General features: G+C 35.3%; 1 protein-coding gene across 5 annotated transcripts in view; it reads left to right on the top strand.

Annotated features, from left to right (window-relative positions):
- Nucleotides 1-22,918, top strand: part of LOC122523528 (amyloid beta A4 precursor protein-binding family B member 1-interacting protein-like) — a 123,069-nt gene that overhangs the window by 36,614 nt on the left and 63,537 nt on the right. For 3 of the 5 annotated variants that reach the window (XM_043645335.1, XM_043645336.1, XM_043645333.1), the window contains one exon: nucleotides 6,460-6,624. In XM_043645335.1, the coding sequence (XP_043501270.1) occupies nucleotides 6,526-6,624 (99 nt within the window). In that variant the 5' untranslated portion in view covers nucleotides 6,460-6,525. Of the gene's footprint in view, nucleotides 1-6,459; nucleotides 6,625-15,155; nucleotides 15,602-22,918 lie in introns of those variants that run through there. The other 2 variants (XM_043645331.1, XM_043645330.1) reach the window with 1 other exon arrangement.

Below are 22,918 nucleotides of genomic sequence, written 5' to 3'. Positions count from 1 at the left end.
AAAAAAACAAGTCTTGGACAATTTTCAAACATCATGAAAAATCTATGGGAGTATAAAGGACCGTGGGGTGAGAAATGTTAGGACAATGGACATCAATTTGGTTTTCTCGAGGAGGGTGGCATATGAGTCACGTTTGCTATAGCTTTTGGGAAACGCCAATAAGAGGAGAGGAGAGGAGAGGAGAGAAGAGTCTTCTCCTGACCGTACGCTAATAACGGAAACGAAGCGTACATTTCTCTCTTCTAATAAACCCCACACGTTGGTTACGAACAATAAAATTGTACGTTCGATGCGTAACTCAAATACAATGCGGTCTTCTATATCCTCAACTTCACATAGACGTATACATAAACGTTTAAGTATAGGACAAAAGGATACTGAGAATGATATGTATAAAATTCGTTTCGTGTTTCCATTACCACCCTAGGTAGAAATAACAAAATCTCGACAATCGAATTATTGAAAATAAATGTTCGGAATTAGGGTTTCATCCTTGTTGGAATCCGTCAAATTGCCCTGATTATACATTCGTTGGGAAAACGTGGAAAATGTAGAATTGTAAGGATATGTGTATTTGCTGAGAAGGATAAGGTGATGGTGGTGATGGTGGTGGTGGTAGACTGTAGAACGTAGACTGTATATTTCGAGTAGGACGGTACCGCTCGATAAGTCGGCACTGTCGTTGCCCATGGCGATGCTAAATAATAATGGCCCTTCTACTTTGGTACCACCTTCCAAGAGCTACCGTACCTATCTACGTATATTTTACGTCTTAACGTTCTACCTTGAAAGTACCTTAGATTAAATGCGATTGCACGCGAATTCGTTTGCAGCGTATCTTCCGAGTATTTATATTAAACACGATACTCCTAAAGTTTCTTCACCGTTAACAAAAAATCCTACGGTAACTTTGCAACAACTACGATATCATCGTATATATGGTTACTTTAGTAGATTATCGATTTCTAATTTTTTATTTTCATAAAAATAACAACCCTGAAAGGGGGAGAGAGAGAGAGATTATCGTAAAATATGGTAACTTTGAACCGTGCAGAAATGTTAGGATCATTTACGAAACGATTAAAAGTAATAACGAACTAACAGGAAATTCATTTATCTTCGAGATACATGTTACACAGTCCAATTTGAATTCAAGATAAGAATTCTATAAATACGCGAATCGTCTTATCAAATAATTTTAAAAGAATTTTATTGGCTATCAAAAACCGGATGTAAACGGGGACTCATACGATACGATGTCGGAGTTGTCCTTAGTCATTTAACAGAGATATCCAATTTCGATGTCTTTGGGATGACTGCTATACGAATCGTCCCTTAAAACGAAGAAAGAAAGGAAAGGAGGAAGGAAGGAAGGAAGGAAGGAAGGAAGGAAGAAAAGATAGATGGATAGAAAGAGAAAGAAGAGGGTCGGTGACTTGGTTTGTGCGGTAGAACGTAAGGGCAACAAGGGGTGAGAGGAAGGGAAGGGAAGGGGTTGAGGGAAGAGAAGACTCGGTTATGAATGGAAATATGTTAACGGTTCCAAACTTAGCATCATCGCTCACAGTTCCCATTCTGGTGCTCTCACATCTCTGTCTTTTATCCCTTTCTTTTTCATTCCCCCTCTTTTTCAGTTCTTCGCTCTCAGGAAAGACTTCATCTTTCCTCTTCCTTTACGTGCACGCATACGTCACACTCGAGATCATCCACCGTGAAGGAGGATCAGGCGTCCCAAGGCGCCACAAAACAAAGAACTAGTCCGGCCTACGTTGCTCAAACGAATAGGCAAAACGATCGTGGCAAAGAAAAAAAAAGGAAAAGGAAGAAGAAGAAGAAAAGGGTGAAAGATGGAAGTAAGAGGAATGTATGTAGAAGTAAATAACGGTTTTGTATTGGTGAGAGTACTTACGTAGATCGTCAAAAGATAATCTTTTGGGAATTATTCATATCGCATGAATGATCCCACCGCATAGATTTTCAATCGGAATTTCTATTTGTGATGCGTTCCCTAACAGTGGTTGCCAAAGCTTTTCTTAGATCATGCGTCAACCTAAACTTTTCTAAAATCCTTACGCGAGTGACGTGTAATCTTTATTATTTAGAAAGTAAACTTCTATTCGCGTTGAGGAAGCTTAAAATACAATTAACTTGATTGAAACAAGTTTCCACAGAATATGACATCATTTTTCGTGTACGTTAATCAAATTCGTGGTATCCAATTAACGTATCGCTAGATCATTTAATGATAATATTTACTGGTTGCCGGATATAAAAGGACGTTAGTTAAAAAAAACTTATACTCAAATTGATTTACAAGTCGTGCGCGGTTGATGTTGGATAATAGAAGTTGCTATTTCGGACATATTTCTTGTTTTCTTTTGAAATAGTATTTCCTTAGAGTACACAGGGTACGCGTCGTGTTTGCATCCATCAATCGAGTTCATTCGATCTTGATAAGCCTTTGTAATCGCATCCTGAAACCGGGTTAACGTCGGCCGGTATTCAAACGTGAAATCGAACGTTTCTCACGTTCATTCAATCGGATCAAACATTAGAGAATAAACGTGAGATAGGAAGAAACAAAAGGGAAATGAACGGATTGGAAAGTTTTATCGATTCGTGATATTTGTATTAGTAAGAAGAAGAAGAACACGTCTGAATTGATGTTCTAATACGTAGTAACTAATTCAAAATAATGGACGTGATGATAACAAAAATATTATAGGAGTGATTTATCGTACATATAAATGATATTAATATTAAACGAGAATCTTCGATGTATGCGTCAACTTAGCAACTATGATAGTTCTTTTGTGATTCATTCGAATAATTATCTATTTAGATTTCATATGCATGAGTTATCAACAATAATCATTCATTAAATAATACCACGTCGTGAAGCATTATATTTTATAATTAATTATAAATACATTATATACTAATATTTACTATAAATATATTATATTATATATAAATTTATGTTATGTTAATTAATGTTATGGTAATTAATTAACATAACATAAATTAAATTAACGCCATGTTAATTAATTAAAATAGTGTTCAGTTCTCGTTAGGATTGCACAGGTTGGATTACGTATGATTTTATTCTGAATAAAAACGAAGGATACTTTTTTGCATTAACAAAAATATTTTTAATAAAAAAATGTGTTGTTTATAGTTTACTCAGTTCAAGGATGGCATTCGTGTTAAGGTTGAGTTGCATTATTATCTTTTTTTAGATTAGTTTATGCGGATAAAAAACGAGAGAAAAATCTTGAACCGATGTGTGCCACGATTCGATCATTTTTCTGCTAAAGCTTTAATAGTTCCTGACGTAATTCGAAGTCGGTTATGTCGAGGTCGGAGATAACTATCATTCTAGTAAGTAGTATTGTTTGGTATAGCATAACTTGATTCTAGTGACTGCTATCGTTACGCACAATGCGAATGTTAAAGGTTAATTCATTTTATGATACAGGCAGTTCTAAGATAAAATTTTTACCGAGAAATCTGACAATATGACACTTGTTGTGAGAATTAATATTTATTTATTTATTTATTTATTTATTTCCTTTTAAATACTAAACTGTATCACGACTCATCAATTGTACAGTTTAAGATTTGTATAATAATTATAATTTAATCAAAAAACGATTCAATTGCTTTTCGTTCATTTGATTTTATTATAGGTGTTTTTATTAATTTTATTTATCATTTTATTTAGTATTTAGTAAATATTTTTTATGTTTTATTGTAGATCGTTTATTTGATTGATTATCAAATAAGTGGACGTAAATTGTGTTCTTGTTCTTTCATTTTGAAACAGTTAGGAATTTATTTTTATTATTTTTTATTGGCTATTTTTTGGGAAGGAACATTTTGATGTTTTTCTGTCTGTTCTTTTAGGAAGAGGTAATTTCGGAGATGGAAGAACAAGTACTTAAGATCTAATTCATTAATCGTAAGAGCAAATTCGTGTTAGTCTCGGTTAAGTTTAACAATGCACGCAACGACGCTGCTTCATTTCGTACAATCGTCATAAATGAGCTAACTAGACGTATTCACTTATATTCGCCCACGCGATCAAATTGTTCAAACAATTAATCGAATCTTCTTTAATCGTCGTTTTGTTCGTGTTTCTACCGACGTTTATCCTCCTATTTTTTTCCCCATTTTATTCCTCAAATATTTTTATTTTTTATATTCTACTAACTCAAAAGTAAAGAGAATATATTTTTTTTGTAGAAACGTTAAAATGATAAATATAGCAATAAGAATGAAAAATATAAAGTAAAGAATTCTCGACAGATGAAAGACCGTTGTTCTAAACAAAGAGAAAAGAACCATCCGGTCGGACAAAGTTCAAAAAGTGTAGAAACTTTTTACGACCATTGCTAGTTCCTTTTCTGAGAGCGTAAGAACGACAAAAAATAAAGAAATACGCGTGTTGGACTTCTTTTCTAAGCGCCATGAACCTGTTTCTTTTTATTCCTTCCATGTTTACGTTTCTCTCATAGTTAAGCTTAGAGTGACGTCATGATCATTACACAGACGTAATTTACTTCTTGTTAGATCCATTCTTATAAAATTTTATATTTCTTTGTATTTTCCTTTTTTTTATTTAATTTTTTTCTTCCTCTTAAGGTTCATTAACGTTTAACGTTGAAATTACATTTAATTTTAATTATAGTCTTATCTTCATTAATGTTTTATGCAATTATGTAAAATTGATGATTATAATCTCGTGTGATAAAAAAAGAAATGAAACGAAGGAACCATCAATTTGCATATTTGATGCTCCCCGTGAAAGTTGGTGCCCAGGGTTTATTCGAGTGTAGGTTTGTAAAGGGTCTGTCTAAGTTTAAAAGTCGGCCGGACGTTAATCTTGGAATATGAATGACCGTGTTATCTCGAGGAATCGGACGAAGGGTTAGAAACATACTACACGTTCTCAGCACCTGTTAGCTTCCCTTGAGAGAGAGAAAAAGAGAGAGAGAGAGAGGGAGAGAGAGTAAGAGACTACGTACCTAGACCTTGAACCTTTTTCCGTTATCCCACCAGTACGATCTACTTTGATCTTGGAATTCTTATTTTCGAATTGAATCAAAAAGGTTTTTCTTATTTAAGACCCCTGTTTAGCTGGATAGATGTTAGGGTGGCTTGTATCATCAAATTGCTTTTATGAAACTTTTATCGTATTATAGTTTGTTTTTACGTTACCGATTTTTTGAAACTTTTATGAAGACTCTTGTGTATCATGAAATATTTTATGATATATACATTGATTTTTAGGATTTAGGACACATGTATTGAATCACACTTTTTTTTTTATGTTACCAATTTATCTCTGATTTTTTGATGACATCAATGTAGGAACTGAATTTTCTTTTTTTTGGTTAAATATTGAATCAACTTTATTGCAATATGTATCATAAAATTTATGAACTGGTTCATGTACCAACGTTGAAATTTAATAAAATCTGCATTAAATTTAAGTTTACTTCCAGATAATCGATTTTTCTAAATTTATCCTCTGACACCAACTATATAACATTTAATATCTTTTTATTTTACAACATCTGTGGAAGTTTTCTTTCTTATAGAAATTAACATAAATGACACAAACGCGTTCTATAAAACTTGAAAAACAATTTATACGTTCCCAACATGTTACAACATTTATAAGAACATAAAGAAAAATTTCTTTGGAAAAAGAATCAGTGTCCTCGAGTCTGACTCATTCGTTTCTTATATTTCTTTTATTTCTTTCTTTTTGTGGAAGGTGTGGGCGGGGATATATGTCTATGTATCGTTTCTCAATAAATCGATGAGAGGATTTACCGTAATTACCGTAAAAACACTTCAAGATCTCTCCACGTGTACTCGCTTTACTTTGCTTTTTTTCTTTTCTTTTCTTTTTGTTTCTTTTTTATGTACTACCTCTGACTTTTTCCTTTTCTTTTTTTACTTTCTCTGGTTGTATTTTTGTTCTTTCTTTTGGAGCTATTTTCGGTCCGTTATATATGCGTACTCGATGTCGAGACATGCGGAGGTTCGTGTCTTGTTTTCTCCATTTTGTGAGTCGCGGTAACACTTGACCTAGATTAAATAGGAATCATCCATAAATTTCTATCACTAGGAACATATTCAACCTATTCAATCATATAATGAACCTTTCAAAAATTTTGTCAATAAATTTTCATAAAAAATGACAGTTCGTAAAAATGAAACATCAACAAAGAATATATAAAAAATACAATTGCAATTGTATCCGTTAACGAAAACCCATTTGAGACATCGGCTGATTTTTAAGTGGTTTCAATTATTTGTTTTTTCTTTCTTTTATGATTTTTATGAAGATTTTCTTATCTAGAATAAAAAAGCTTTGTTTAATACCGAATTTTCATATCTTTGTTAGAAATCGACAAGATAAAAATAATGCGTGTTTGTTGTTTTCAGATACCGAACGAGTCTAATAAAAAATCATTATTCGGGCTAGTAAACTGAATTAAAACCAGTTTAATCATGGAACGTTACGAGGAAGAAGCTGACGACAGCGACAACGAAACGGATCCCGAACAGCTGTTGAACGAATGGCTTGGAGAATTGGATAGTTTGACTGTGGTAAGTCCATATTTAAAGTTTTTTTTTTCGATGTTATTTATAGAAACAAGAACCGAGTGTTCGTTTGATCCCATATGATTAGTTGTAAATGGTAGATATCGTTAATAATAACTTTAAAGAAAGAACAAAAATTGTAAGTGGACAGTTAGCAGGAAAAATTTGTTAATTAAAAGGAAGAGTGCACAGTAGTCGGAAAAAAACTAGTGTACAATTATAATTCAAAGTTTGATTTTAAAAGAGGAAACGCGCTGTAAACAGGATAAGAATGTCTGTTGCAAAGATAAAAAATGTTGATGGTTGGTTGGTTGGATGGTTAGTTCGAGTAGAATTCGTTCGACGCTCTTTAATTGGTGTCAATTGGCACGTGGTCTAAATAATACGACTCTATAGAAGACTACATACACGCATTCGTATATTGTACGATGCTACGTGAGAGCACATAAATACTACATATATGTTATGATGTATGTGTGTGTGTATGTGTATTATGCTACCCAAGTGAAACACGAATACGAGATAGTTCCGACGGCATAGCGCGATGACATTCTTGAAAAATGTGACGTTCCTTTTATTATTCCTTGCTCGCATATATCCGTGATATTACGACACTGTTCACTTCGAGCGGAAAATACCCTACCTTTAAGCTATTCTTGATAACATTCTCGTGTTTTACCTTGAATAACATAGTCCAATAATATCGTTAAAAATTTTTACGATAGATTCAAAGGTACCGAGCTCATTCTTTTTTACGAGTTTTCAGACCGTGCTGAAAAATAAAACTGATTGTGAGTTTGACAGAAAAACAAAACAGTGTTTTTAGGCTAACGATAAGCTCGAAAATTATTAATTCCACTCACGAATAATATAATTTAGTTTTATCCTTTAACAATTTTTCGTCGAATTGCGCATGTTATTAATCATTTTATTTAAATGTAATTTTGAAGAATTGAACATTTTTCGATGACTTTTACCAAGAAACTTTGATTAAACTTAACCGCGTTAAATACTCGACGAGATAAATGACTTCGACAATTGTTACGGTGTTAAATGGTAATCGTGACTCGAACTTTGTCCATCTCGATAAGTTTAACTGTGAGAAAGAGAAAGAGAAAATGAGGAACTGAGAGGTAGTATTGTAGCATTTTAACTGGTGTTAGTTTCTAACTCCATTCCTGTCAGACACGAACTTCTCACGGTAGGATTCTCCTAGCCGTTAATTCGACAAAATCGAAGGTAATCAGGAAACTGTTGAGTTTGCACTCGTACGTCAAGTTGCAATTCTTTTCCTAGTTATTCGGAGAAATTATCTAATTGTACGATTCAGAGAAAATTACCAGGATGTTACTGAGATATATCACCGGTTGGAACTAAGTTCAAAGATTCAAAATAAAATATTAATAATATTAATGTATGTTAAGTTAAATTTAACTTCTTTGATTGAAGTATCGAAACTATACGTTGTACTCTAAATGAACATAAATTTCTTCTTGGGGTTGATTTAAATCGGGATTAAACGGTGGAAACTAGTTGAATCGAGTATTCGAATCAGTCCTTACTTGGATCAAGTACGAGAAGGTAGAAAAATCCGCGAAGAGGGAATGCAAGTAGCCGTGTGGCAACGTACTGCGAGTAACCTTGAATCTTTAGCAAGGTTCGAAGTACGACGAGTAGATACTCGAGCGACCGAGAGAGAGAGTGAACAAAAAAAGAAACAAAAAGAGAGAGAAAGAGAAAGAGAGAGAGAGAGAGAATGAGAATGAGAGTAGCTGTTACGGAACGAAGGATGTACGAGCACGGTTCGAGTACCGGTCGATGCCCGAAAGAGCTTTTGCACTTGTAGTTGCACTTGCACTTGCACTTCGCATTCCCGACGGGTGCCTGGCAGACTGCGCAAGATCGATAATACCTTGATGGATAGCTTTCTTCTCTGATACGGTTAATCCTATCCTCCTCCACTTTATTATCTTCCCTTTATACTTCCAACAAAAACTAAACCACTAAACCATGTGTTCTTTTTTTTTTTACTCCTGATATAAGTTCTAAAGAGAAAGTCAATTGAATTATATCCTTTTGATAATGAGAATTTAATTTATGTTTACATCTGTTATTGAGTTTTGATCATCGTTCTATTAGGAGGGGTTCACCGTAACCGAGAGTGATAGGAAGGGAAGAAAAGAGGGGCGAAGTGACGAAAGAGCTTTTGCACTTGCACTTGGCGTTGCATCGGAGGTCGGTCAAGGCGGTCGTGCACAGATCGATAACATGGCAACGCGGAATGGATAACGTTGCACTCTGGTCGGTGACCTCTGGGTGGGTGCCGGGACATTCACAGGACTATACTACGCTCTCCCAATTCGGCGCTTGATTTTCCTCAAACCACTAAATCCGATGCAGGTGCATGCGTTCATGTAAAGATGGGATTCCCGTTGAAAACCGCGATAATTAAAAAACCGGATTGAAAAATGATACCGAAATTGGAATTGACAAGCGATCTCGTCGCTTTTGATACTTTCAAGTTGTTTCGATGTAAATTGATTTTTTCTTTTTTACTTCCAATCTAACGGATTTTTATTTCACGTAAAAAGATAAACAATGCGTCAGAGTTTTTGAAATATGAATCATAGTTATATTATGTCCTCTTAATGTTATTTCAATGTCACGGTATGATTTATTATTTTGGAGATAAAATTTAAGCTAATACTAAGCTGTTTGTAGAGCATCGGAAGATTTATTATTAATATCATTAATAATAATGAAGCTATTAATTATGTTGCATTAACAATTTGTACACTGATGTTTTTGGATATCAGAAAATATCGATCTAGCAGCGACCTACTATGCAGTGTTCTTTGTACACGGTATATTACCGACACTTTGCATTCGCTTTTAACGATCGTCGGTATTACAGATTCCAACAATTTTCTTCTGTTTTCCAACAGAGTTCTCGCGTAAAACGTGTGGTGCGCTGTGGTCGAGTGAGATATGAATTTTATAATTTTTAAGTACGCCGCTTTATTCTGTAACATTTTAATAATAATATTTCATAATAATCAAGCGATGACTTTAAAAACCTATTAAATAAAATTGATAAGCTCCATTAGAAAATAAAGGATATTATATAAGTACATTTTAAAATTATAATTAAGATACGAGCTATCTCAGAGTCAAGATAATTTCTAAGAATCATTTAGCCGTAATGTATCTGAGCATTATCCAATCGTTACGATAATAAAGTCAAGCATCGTGATATAAGATTGGTTAAGACATGCCCCTGGTAAAATAGACGAACGGTTAAGAACTTCCGTTTGGTTATTAGTATGCGGGCTTCGTCGTATCCGCATCCGTACAAACGTTCACGGCATCCTGAGTCCCGATGAGAACGAATGAAGCCTTTGTCCAATAATATTACTATATCCGTTAGATCTCGTTAGTCATGAGATCTTATCATCGAACATAAGCCTTTCCCCGTTTATTCTAATTCTTAAATTATCCTCTAGAATATCTTTGACAGACTCATCCATCATTCGAAACAGTCGAAGTTCTTTAATTACCTTACCAACAAGATGTTGTTTCCTTTCATCTCGAACGCGCGCACCTACATAAATATTAAAATATTTCCTTGGTAAGAAAACCTTGAATGGTAGAAGAAAGAAAAAGGCGAAGTTATAAAACGTGAAGTAAATCTTTCCTATGGAAAACTCTAATCTCTTATACGATCAAGTTCTGTACCTGTGCTTTTGGAATACGAAAATAAAAACCGTGAATAATTGGGAGGGATATTGAAAAGAGAAAAATCATTCAGGTAGGTGCGTGTTGCACGTGGCAAAGGGCAGCTGCACATTTAATTCGTCTTTTCCTTTGCCTACCCCTACTCTCTTTCTGTAACACTCGTAGGGCTTCTGTTTTTATCGGTATCAAGGTCAGTTTTTTTAATAGGACTACTATGTATATAATAATTTTACAAAATATCTACCAGCATCTTTCTGGAATTAATTGGCTATAATTGCGAGCTATACATTGTAGACAGCCTGATGATTCTTTTTTTCTTCTTCATAAAATGGGATTCGAAAAGTAAGAATCCTATCAACGTATCAGCCACGCGTCCTATTTGCCATCTGTTGCTTCCTTTCGTTAATGGGCTAGACTACCATCAAAAGTCTGGAAATTTATTACAACTTAAATTCTTTTTCTTGTGTTAGAATCTAATTGATCCAAGTCCTATCATCCTAATCTACAATTTCCACACCTAATGTAATCAAATTTTTATTAAAATTCCTACAAATGCATGAAATTGATTGACCCCAAAATCGAGTGCAACAATTGCACGAGAATACGAAATAAGGTAAAACGTAATTGCACTTGTAGAAGGTACGGTAAGTAAGGAAGAAAAGGGTCGAGTTGCAAATTTGGGTTGTCTTTCTCTCTCACTCAACACCTCGGCTTTGGGTGTTAGCCGATGCAGGCTTGTGTACATATCGGCAGTGGGTATCGTGGATGGCAGCTGCCTCGTAGTAAGCAGCACGTGTTCATCTTTTCGAGGAGGCAGGTGGTTGGCGTCGTTAAGCAATCTGCCTCCCCCTCGACGAGAGCCAAGATTTGAGTTCATAAGAAAGAAAGGAAAAGAGTCCTGCGTAGGATCTTGTTAGGGAAGAAAAAAGATAAACGAAGTGGGGAAGAGAGCACGAGGGGATGGAGGGGGGGGACAGAAAAAAGGGAGAAGAAGAGGATGCAAGAAGGAAGGTTCTCTCTGTTGAATAAGAGAAGTAGAGGCAGGTGATGCGGTGTTCCTCCGGTTCACTTCTCTCCCGATTTTCTTCTTCTTCTTCTTCTTCTTCTTCTTCAGCGATAACGACGAGACTACCACGACCGGTTTGAAGATCGGCGACGTGCCGGCTTACTGCTGCTTAATAAGCCGTAATAAGGGCTTCGACGCATGCCTCTCGATACACGAGACACGATAAATCTCACCGGCACGCTGCTCCTAAGAACTTATAACGCGAATTGCGCTCTTCCGATCAGGTTGGCTTCTTGGTCTTGGTCTTAAGCAGGTGCCTTCTTTGAATCGATCGAGTTTTACTTCTTCTTCTGTTTCTTCTCCTTCTTCTTCTTCTTCTTCATTTCTTTTTTTTTTATCGAAGTTTGCTTTTTTCTGATTTGTTTCTTTCCAGCAAGATATCTTCCTTTCAAATGCTATTTCAATGTTAGTATGCAATTCTTAGTATCTGTCGAGTCTTATAAATCTTGGTGAAAGTGATTCGTTGTTTTTTGATCTCTTAGAAAGGTTGAACTTTGTTAGTAGAATATCATAGGAATTGGAACGATTGGAGAAAACGTGACGTAAATTGATTAACAAGCCAATTGCTAACTGAATAGTTGGATCGTAAATTTACGAAGGATCCAACTATTCATTTAAACTAACTGTTCGATGATATTGAATTATCGTCACAGGTTTTAGATGGTCGAAACTGTAGAACCATTAACGATGAGGACTGAATGATTCGATCAGAGGGTCGGTTTTCCTAATAGATTTTTGTGCCCAGTAAAGTACTCCTAGAGAAGAGTATCGTGTTGCTTATCGTCAGAGCTGATCGAATTCGAGGACATAAGGGCAGCGTTCAATGGGCTGTTTAAACTAAGCTCGTAGCTCTTGCACACCCCCGTTCTGTTCCTCGGGGATCCATTTAGAGGCGTTCCCTAGGAAAGGAGCCGGGACCCGGGCACGAGCTTCTTTCTGTTTGAATGCGATATGAACGAACGGGGGAAGGAAGGGAGGGTAGAAGGAAGAGAAGATGGAACAGGAGGGTGGAAAGAGATGGAGAATTTTTCTTCCTTTATTCGCGTCGTTTTTCTTTCTTTGGTAAATCAGATGCAGCAGCAGCCTCGGTTCTCGGGAGCGTGCAACAGTTGGCGAGAAGGAAACATCTGTCGGTCTTTCGGCGCATGCGTATCCTTCAGGTAAAACCTGCCTTCTTCTCAGAGATTCTCAAATTTTTACATCATTTTCCTTCGAATTTCTTTATCCTGATCAAAAAATAAACAAAAACAATTAGTTTAAACTAATGAACAATTTTAAAAATAGAGACAATATCAGAATATCGATAATTGATCAGAACTTTTCTTGTTCTGGGTTTTAAAATGTTTCCCCTTCGTCTGTAGCTTCTTTTTAATCTGAAACAAACGTAGGAGCAAAAATTAATTAAAACAAATGGAAGATAAGAACAAACGAAACGATATCAGATATCAGAATATTAATAATTCGATCCGAACTTATTCCTGGGTTTATTTATTGAACAAGTGTAGACAAACTTATCGATGAAATATAAATCAATGTGAAAGTTAACTCTGACTAACTTGGATAATCCCACGAAGGGGTGTGGTGAGTCACGCGAAAATTGTATATTCTCCTTCAGAACGTTTTAGTTTGAGAAAAGGGTGCACCGAATAAATTGCCCCCGACAACGCATTTTAAACGCTTTGCTGTTGAGTAATCGCGATAGCAAACCGCGTGTAGCGATCGCGTGTTACAATTCACATGTAAATATACTACTTATCCCTGGCAAAGCTCGGTTAGTCATAAAAAGGTAGTCACTTTAATGGTGCCCAACCAAAAGAACCAATCATCGTTTTATTTTAACTCTTCACTGTTCAATGATGCCAACGATGCCAACATTTAACTTGCAAGGTGATCTAAACACTTGCATATGCTTCTCAAAGAATAGGATCAACCTTGGTTAAGAGATACGCCTTCCTCGTTACGCGTCAAGGACTACAAACCGAAGGACTTGTGCTAGGGGTATGGATTACACGAAAGTTACACGAAAACCGCAAAAATTAGCCGATCCAAAGAAACCTTTAGGTATCGTGACTCCTTTTTTATCCTACTTGATATTCAAGTTTTGATTTAGTGGATTCTTATTCATAAAATCTTAGCGAATGGAATATTTGATTTATAATATCCTGTTTCTCGTTATTAATTAAGTGGACTCTGACTCCAAATCGGATGATACCGGTTAGAATATTTTTGTAATAATCGAAGTAAACATTCTCTGACGAGGTTTTTAATGTTTGAATTCATATAATTACTCCGTTCTACATATTGCTCTCGAATTACGTAGGATACCGAAGCCGAAGGCGAATTAATTCTGATATTCTAGATTAGTAACGGGGTCAGTCGGTTGCGAAGGTAGAATATATCGTTGCATTGGTGTTTATATGCTGTTATAAAGTCCTTCAAGACTAACTCATTTCTAGTCTTTGAAACCTTGCGGAATATCGTAACAGTAAATGAAGTATTATACAAAAGAATCATGTCGTAAAGATCGTGATCGATAAGGATTGGCTAAGAACAGAAATATAGAAGGAAGGAATATACTAGTTGGAAAAAGGAAAGGTAGGATGATCAAGATTTTGAGAAACACTGCGTATCTGTGCCGAGCGCCACGCGACCAGGTCGGTCGTCCGGTTGGGCTGGGTGCCGGGTGTTGTTGAAATCAACGTGGTGGGGTTCCTTCAACGACCACAACGGAGTCTTATGCCTTCAGTCGACTCTCGGCTCTCACTCCGACTTGACCTGCCGTTCATATTTTCCCTTAATTAATCATCCAAACCATCAAGTGGTAATACAATTTATCCGGATTATTCGTTCAAAGACAACAAACTAAAACAGAAGTTCGAAGTTCTGTTTCAAGTTTCTGTTAGATTCTGGATATTCCGACAAAGGGTGGTGAACAATTGTGAGGACAAAATTGTACAACAAAACTTAACAGGACTTTAATCTTTGGATTTGATAGACAATCTTGTCTTTCTAGTAATTATCTGAATTTATCACGAAGAATCTTTCATTGAAAGGACAACAAACTAAATCAAAAGATTGATTTTTTTAACTTCCTGATAGTTCTTGGATTTTTAAGAAAGGATGTAAGATTGTGAGGATAGAGTTAACAGAATTAATAAGAATTTAATAAACAATTTAATATTATTTAGATTTTGAAAGTATTACGGAAAGAAAAATAATTAAAATTTGTGTAATAAATTTGAAGAAAAAGAATAAGAGAAAGAGAAGAACGGTCGACGATCATAAGTTTAAGCGCGCTGGCGAGCATCGCGAGTATCGATCCAACAACCAGTTCCTTTTACCGGTCGATCACCTCCCGATCTCGGCTCGATCCTTCTCCGCTCAGTTGCCGCTGAGAAGTCGTTCGAGAAGGCGAGAGAGAACACGCGCGGACGCTCAGCTTCTTCGTTCGAATTTAATTAGTACGTGGGTGCTGACGATAGTCGAAGAAGAGAAAAAGAAGAAGGAAGAAAACAAGAATAAGAAGAAGACGAAGAAGAAGAAAAAGGAAGAGAAACAAAAGGGATGCCGAAAGTGGTGCCGCTAGTGGGACCTTCGACTAACATAAGAGGAATCAAATAAAAGAAGTTTTTAAACCGTGAGAAGGAGGACGCTGAGGAAGAAGAGGTAGGAGGAGGAGGAGGAGGAGGTGGGGGTGGAGAGAAGTAGGTGGAAGGGAGGTAAATAGATGCAGGAATCTCTGGACGGCGCCATGTCTCTGTCGTCGTAGCAGCGAGAAAAAATATTCGGTCGGTGTTCTCTCACTCGCACACTGCTGTGAATGCTTTAGAAAAGGAAGACAAAGCTATTCGAGTATCGGAGTGTGAGGACATCTTCCATAAAGAAGAATAACCTTCATCCGTGCATCTGAGTTCCCCTCTCGTAGTTTAAAATCGTTCCTTCTCACGTTGATGGGACCTTTTTCTCCTTTCGCTAAGAGTCCGTTGAAAGGAGTCCGCAAACATGCTGTGCGGTACGTTCAAGAAGAAGAGGAGGAGTCCGGGGGACGAGTACCGGTTGGTGAGGTCGAACACCATGCCGAGAATTGTGTCGACGCGAGAGGGTTCTTTGGTAGCTGTTAGAAGGACCAAATCTTCCAGAACACACATTCGATCTTCTTTGATCAAAGATCTTCTCAATATGGTAAGTTCATAGAATTTATTTTAATCTTATGCTCAATCTTTTGGGAACAAGAAAGTCGATCTTTTTTTATCTATGGGCCGACTTTCCTTCTATTTTATTCGCATCCTAAATTCTACGACCAATGTTTTCGTGATCTTCCTTTTACATGTTGATCGAAATGTTTCCCACGATTAGTTTAGTTGAATAAATAACAACAGAAATGGTTCTACTTATGCATGTGTCTCTTCCTCCTCCTCCTCCTCTTTCCCCTCTCCTCCCTTTTCTTCTTTTATGGACGTCGATGTTTCCTTTGCGTTTTGGCGCCACGTTTCGCAGTCACGGTTTACGCGATGGTAAGGGCTTACCATCGTCCGGTCGATTGGATTCGCAAAAGGATTTCGACTGTCTTGAATCTACATACATGAATGTGAATGCGTCATGCTGTTACATATGTATGCATGTGCAACTCGTTACAATACGCTGTCCTGTTTGCTATCAATGTATATACACATGCACAAGTAAATCTAAGCACATTCGGATGCATCATTTGCATCCCCTATACGGGTTTGCTCGTAGATCAATAACTGCATCGAGACTATTCGGAAGAAGTTTTGCAATCTTCATGGAAGATGCGGGTGCATCTTTCTTTTATTTATTTCGATTAGATGTATTTGAAATTTTAGGATATTTTTATTGGAATTCCAAACACACATTGGAAAGAATTTTGTTCATAAGTCGAATTAGTTTCGAATAATTATAAGTGTCTTATAAAAAGTTATGCACTCCTGCTATGCAATTAACATGCATGCGCGCGTACTCGAGTTCAACTCGTTTAACGACAATATGCGAGTACAATTATCTCGACGGCTAGTGAAAGGAAATTCTAACGGTTTGTCACGTAAACTCGTAACTCTCCTTTCGTTATGTATATTAGACTTTTTTCAATGCTACTTTTTTGTCAGATAAATTACACGGGAAATTAATCCGATTCGTATAAAATCACACACAGACACGTTGACTTATTTGAAAAGTTATTTTCTTTTCAAGGACTCACACTCACACACTCCTCATTGTTCCACGTTTTTTCTTCGAATTTTTCTCTACCTTTTTGTTGTTGTTGTTAGATTTTTGTTCCTTCAATCTCTCGAGCACGCTTTTTACACGAAAACCGGACTCGAGTACGGTATCGATCTCTCGATCGAAGGCCACAGGCAGTGCTGTAGCCGGTCACGATCGAGTCCTCAGCTCACGATTGCGTTCCTTCTTTTAGCCTGTTCTCTTCGCGTTCCTGTTACAAAGTCCTTTTCTTCTTCTTCTTCTTCTTCTTCTGGTTCAGCTTGTTCGTTGTCGTCTTCCTACCGAAAGTCGAGATGTTTCTTTTTCGGTCTAAATCCGGCTACGTAGGCGCCTTCGAGCGTTCGCAGGAGTCCCACAGTGTATCCCCCAAGATGAAGAAGAAAGACCAACGTAGTAATAAAGAAAGAAAGAGACACCAAAAGGAGGTGAAGGCACCTCGCAAGCTTTACCTTATAAGGTTTCCTCTCTGGATGCTGTTGCTGCTCTTCTGCTGCTCCTTCTACTGGTGCTGTTACTGTTGTTGCTGTTGCTGCTGCTGCTGTCCAATGCCCATTAGAAATCTTTTGTTGTCCCGACCTCTTTTCTCCAAGATGAATTCCCCATCGATTCGACCAGAATCTCTCTTCAGTAGATACCCTTCGATTCCTATGAGACGAGATTTTTCTTTGGACCCTTCTTTTTCTTTTTTAATTCAGCTAGCATTTTGTAGAATGTTGAACATTAAACTTCAAGTCATCTGTTCTCAATATTCAAGGATTTTATTTTTGTCCAATTGATGTTTTTTTTCTTTTTTTGTATGCAATTGAATAAGAATTTGTTCAGGACATCTAATTATCGGGTTTTGATCAGTTGATTCCAGGTTGTTGGATTTTAATATTCAAGGATTTTATCTTCGTCCAAGTTCCTTTTTTTTTATCAACAAGTTTTTTAAAACATCAATCGAATTATAGGGTTTGGTTACTTTGAATTTTGTTTATAAACTGATAAATCTAATCTTTTTTTACGACGGTGCGTATAAATTATACTCTAAGGATGAGAATTAGTGTGTGCTTTACGACGAACTCATGAATAAGGAAATGACGTAGCACAAGAGGTGTGCGCGCACAGCACCGTGTTCTCCAATTTCAAGAGGATAACTTTTTAAACGTTGCCGTGGAAAAAGTTCTTAACGCGATGCACGAAACGTACGACTTTTTGCAACTTTAATTTTCTTGTTAAAAAGTAAAACTAACGAAACGTTGTTCGAGATTAACAACGTGACATATTTTTTTTATTCTCCTAACAAACAAAGAAAAACTCGTGTTTGCACCGTTTTAAAGATACTTTGCAACGGAGTTAATTTACGATGAAAAAGATATTGCACCTGGTACGAGAATTTTTCTTCGTACATTCCATTCAAATGCGAATAATTTTCATTCCGAAAATGAATGAAAAATAAAAATACAAATGATGTTGAAGGATATTTGGAATGCGAAAAGACATGAAAGAAGACAAACGAAGAAGCACTTTTTTTCTCTGTAAGCAATTTGTGTATGGTTGGACCATCTCTCAGTTACCACCGTCTTCTCTTTCTCTTTCTCTTTCTCTTCTTTCTTTTTCTCTTGGTCTTGGTCCAGGCTTCCTTTTTTTCCTTTTTTCTTTTTCTTCTCGGTGTACCACCGACCCTTGCTTCGACGAGATTCTCCCTCCGAATCTTCGCATCGCGAAATACCTTAGCGCATTCTTTCGCATCCTCGCCACTGCGATTTGGATCCTCAACTCGGTGTTCACGCTCATTTTTATTTAAGTCGTTGTTAAGACCTACGATAAAATCGATTATTATTCATTTAAATACAACATCATAATTAAGACGCGTCGGTGGTAATATTTAATTAAAAATATTGCGCAAATGTCGTTGTACGTGGCCATTTTTTTTTGAAGTCGCTGTTAAAACTTCAAACAAAAAATGAATTTATATTAATTCAAAATCAACATCATAAATAAGACACCAATAATTATTTTTATCCTATATTAAAATGCACAAAAAAGTCATGTATTATGTTACTTCAATAATAGTTTAGCTTTAGTTTTAAGAAATTAGAACATAGAAATAGTTGAAAATATCTTTTAGAGTGCATTTTCAGCTGCCCGCAGATTCTCTTATTTTTATCCATGTCAGAGATCTTCGGACTTTTTCTTCCGGTAGATGTTCCTTTTCGTTGTTAATCCTGATTCATTCCTTTTGATATTTCTTGTTCCCTTTATATTTTTATTTTTTTTAAAGGGCAAAGAGCACACTAATATTCCTTTTCGTAGATCTGAGCTTAGCTATATATATGCGATGAAGAAACCAGAGGTTTAGGGTTTGCAGCTTATAAATGAACGAACACACACACACACACACACACACACGTATCATTCCTTTTTTTCACGTTCTTCCGGTCCTCTTCTATTAGCGTCTCTCTCACGTTAAAATTCTACAAGCTGTAGAAGCTGTAGAAGCTGTAGAAGAAAACGGTGTTAAAACCTTTTTTCAAAATTGCGTAATCGGTGTCTCGATCTAGCACTTGAGCTACTCGTTTTGTCCCCATCAACTTAAGTTCGTCGAACTTGTATCTACGTTGTGTCCCATATTTCCTTATCTCGTCTATGCTTCGATATTACATGTATATACACACGGTTAAATTCCATTCGTCATTCTTTCCTCTATTTTCTTTCGCGATCATTAATAATTATTCTATTATTATTTCACTACGTTAAGCTAATAATTTTTATTCAAACGTGCAACGATATTTTCTTTAGAATTTATCTCGAAGAGATTTTTTTTACTTTTATTAGAATAAATGAATAAACAAGAAACTGTGTGTGGCGCCAGTGCTTACAGTTACAAATGTATACAACACTTACGGTACTTGCTTGTATGTTTATTTTACAATTTGATCATGTTTTCTTTTTTGTTGTCAGTTATGCGGGAATTTTAATTGTCCATTAATCTGACAAAACGATTGGTGCAATTTGTAATTTGTACTATGGGTATAATTCAAAAATATTTATCAATTCAAATTTATACTACAGGTTATTAAAAAAATGTGTACCAATTGCATGGTAACGACATTTGTCATAGTCAAATTTAGTTTAGTAAAGAAAACCTGTAATATAAACGAGAATCTTTTACGTCATACAACAAGTATCTGATATTTACGTGTGTATGTATGTTTATGCAAGTAACGAAACATAATTCTCGGTAGTGAACGGTGATAGAACATTTCATAACACGTTCGATCACGAAACCGGCGCCGAGTTTTATCGTTCAAATCCTCAGAAAATGTCGATTGGAAGACTCCGTCGCGTCTCTGGTAATTAATAAACTTCATCCTGCTATTATAGAGAGGAGATTAATTAGAAAATTCTTTCAAACGTTTCTCCGATATTAAATTGAAATCGATTTATTTTCCCATTATTATACGAGCAGCAGATCCTCAAGTGAATATGATTAGAATCATCGACCTAAGCTTACGATTTACAAAAATTCCTACGAGACAAAGGAATATGAAAGTGATAGGAATATATGAGAGGGAGAAAAAGGGGGAAAAAGGGGGAAGAAGAGAAAGATCGAGAACAATTTCATTTTGCTAATACAACGATTCGTTTCGCTAAGTTTACCAATCCCCCTTCTCCCACCCCATTTATAAAAACATATAGTAAGTACCCCTACATTTTTTTCTTCTTCTGACGTTTTTGTTCCTTTCTTTTTGTTCTTCTGTTTGTTCTTCTGTTTGTTCGCTATTTTACGCCCAGTTTCAATTTATGACGGCGTACGAGGAATTTCTCCTAATTATCACTAATTAGAGTTAATACGGTAAATGTCGGTTGCCACGAACTCAACGTCTAAAGCTTATTCTTTTCTAGTCGATGAACTATTCTCCTTTCTAGGAAGAAAGATCCTGAAGGATAATGTGTCTTCTTCGATAATGGATACTTGTAATATTATTTGATCGTTATCTGATCTTTCGTAAGTTTACTTATTACAATTGGATAAGTGTAAAATAAATTAGTGAATGAGTAAGGAAGAGAAATGAGTAGAGATGAGTAAGAGAATAAAATGGAATGAATAAGCAAGTATAAGAGGGTAAGAAAAGAATACGAGAGTACAAGAGTAAGAAAGAAGAGTGAGTAAAATTTGTTGAATTGTATAAAATTCAATAGCAAAAGATGTTTATTAGCACATTTAAGAACAACGAACAAATTAGCATATTCACTCAATATACTTCGACAAGAGTAAGGGAGAAAAATGGAATGTAAAAATTAATAATTATTTAATAATAAAATATTCGATTGTAAATATAATTTGTTTAAACATTTTAGTAAATAGAAAAATATAAGAGAATATGAGAGTACAAGAGTAAGAAAGAGAAGTGAATAAAAATGATTAAATTGTGTAGAATTCGATTGGTAAGATATTTGTTAGAATATTTAAGAAGAAACAAAAAGTTAGCATATTCACTCAATATGCTTCGATAAGAGTAGGGGAGAAAAATGGAATGTAACAAATTAATAATTATTTGATAATAAAATATTCAATTGTAAATATAATTTGTTTAAACATTTTAGTAGATAGAAAAATATAAGAGAATATCAGAGTACAAGAGTAAGAAAGAGAAGTGAATAAAAATGATTAAATTGTGTAGAATTCGATTGGTAAGATATTTGTTAGAACATTTAAGAAGAAAGAACAAGTTAGCATGTTCATACAATATACTTCGACAAGAGTAAGAGAGAAAAATGGAATGTAAAAATTAATAATTATTTGACAATAAAATTCGATTGTAAATATAATTTGTTCAAACATTTTAGTAATAATAGAAAATAATAAATAATAGAAAAATATAAGAGAATATGAGAGTACAAGAGTCAGAAATAGAAGTGAATAAAAATGACTAAATTGTGTAGAATTCGATTGGTAAGATATTTGTTAGAACATATAAGAAGAAAGAACAAGTTAGCATGTTCACACATAATGGGTTTTACATTCCGAAAGGTTCCGACAAGAGGTCTCGTGAGCAAAGGGCGTGGTCGTGTTCTCAGTACTCATTTTAATCGTTTCTCTCTAAACATAAGTAAAGCGACGAATCGTTGTGGATATCAACATCAGCAGAAAAACATTCTTTCGAGAATAAGATAATAATAATAATTATAATAAGAAGAAGAAGAAGAAATAACGAATAAGAACGTCGAGAGACGATCGCGACCGCGCGAGAATTTCTATTCGATTCTACGAGAAAGTTCGACTACAGAGATACCGATAGCCTTTAAGATTTATCTTTCACTCTCACGTTATTATCATTTGCTTCGATACTTTCCGTTTAATACGTTTCCCAAACTTTCTTTTTGATAATTCTTTTATCATTCTTTTTTACCTTTGCCCCCCTGTCAAAATTAATGATCTTTGTGAAGAAATAAATGAGGATCTATACACGTCAACATTTAATATTAAATTTATCAACAGTTATATTTATACTGCAACCGGGGGGTCTAATGAACGATATTCAACTAATTGTGACAATTAGATTCTTTACAATTTAATACTGGGTCCTAATTAATACATTCATTACTGGCAGTAAATTAAATGGAGTCATTTTAAATACCCGTGTCAATTTCAACAAAAAATTCTTTTAGTAATATCAGGGGTATGTGTTCAATCTAATTTTTGTGTATATTTCTTTTACAAAAGTCATATTTAAAATAATAAATGACAATTATCAAATGTAAATTCAAATGAACAAAAATAGTAACATTGTACCAAGAATTTTAATCAAAAATTCAATATCGATCAATATGAAGTATTCAATAAAATTCTTCTTATTCTTTTTTTTTATGTCGATAACTACCATAATTAAGAAATAAATGAGTATTCGGATAATTACGATCGTTTGAGATACATGTTCCGAAATGAAATAAAATTAAACGATCGTTATTTTTATTTTTTATTTTTTTTTTTTTTAAATCTGGTACGAGAGTTGTTGTTTCCTTTTTTTTTCTTTCGAACCACGATGATACTCGAAACTTATCGCGTTAGTTAATGGCAGAAGGGGAAACGAGATACACGATGTGTTGATTCGTTCGCGCGATCACGATACGACGACAATTTCTTGTTAGTTCGAAGCGGGACGATATCTTTGAGCAGATAATGAACGTGGCAGCTGTTCCCGTCGTCGTCGTCGTCATCATCATCATCATCGTTCTGTCGTTTGATACACCGATTAATATTTTTAGCGATTAAAT

The sequence above is a fragment of the Polistes fuscatus genome, unplaced genomic scaffold (genome assembly GCF_010416935.1).
Source record: "Polistes fuscatus isolate 324 unplaced genomic scaffold, CU_Pfus_HIC Scaffold6, whole genome shotgun sequence".
Classification (NCBI taxonomy): domain Eukaryota; kingdom Metazoa; phylum Arthropoda; class Insecta; order Hymenoptera; family Vespidae; genus Polistes; species Polistes fuscatus.
This window is presented reverse-complemented; position numbering and strand designations above follow the sequence as displayed.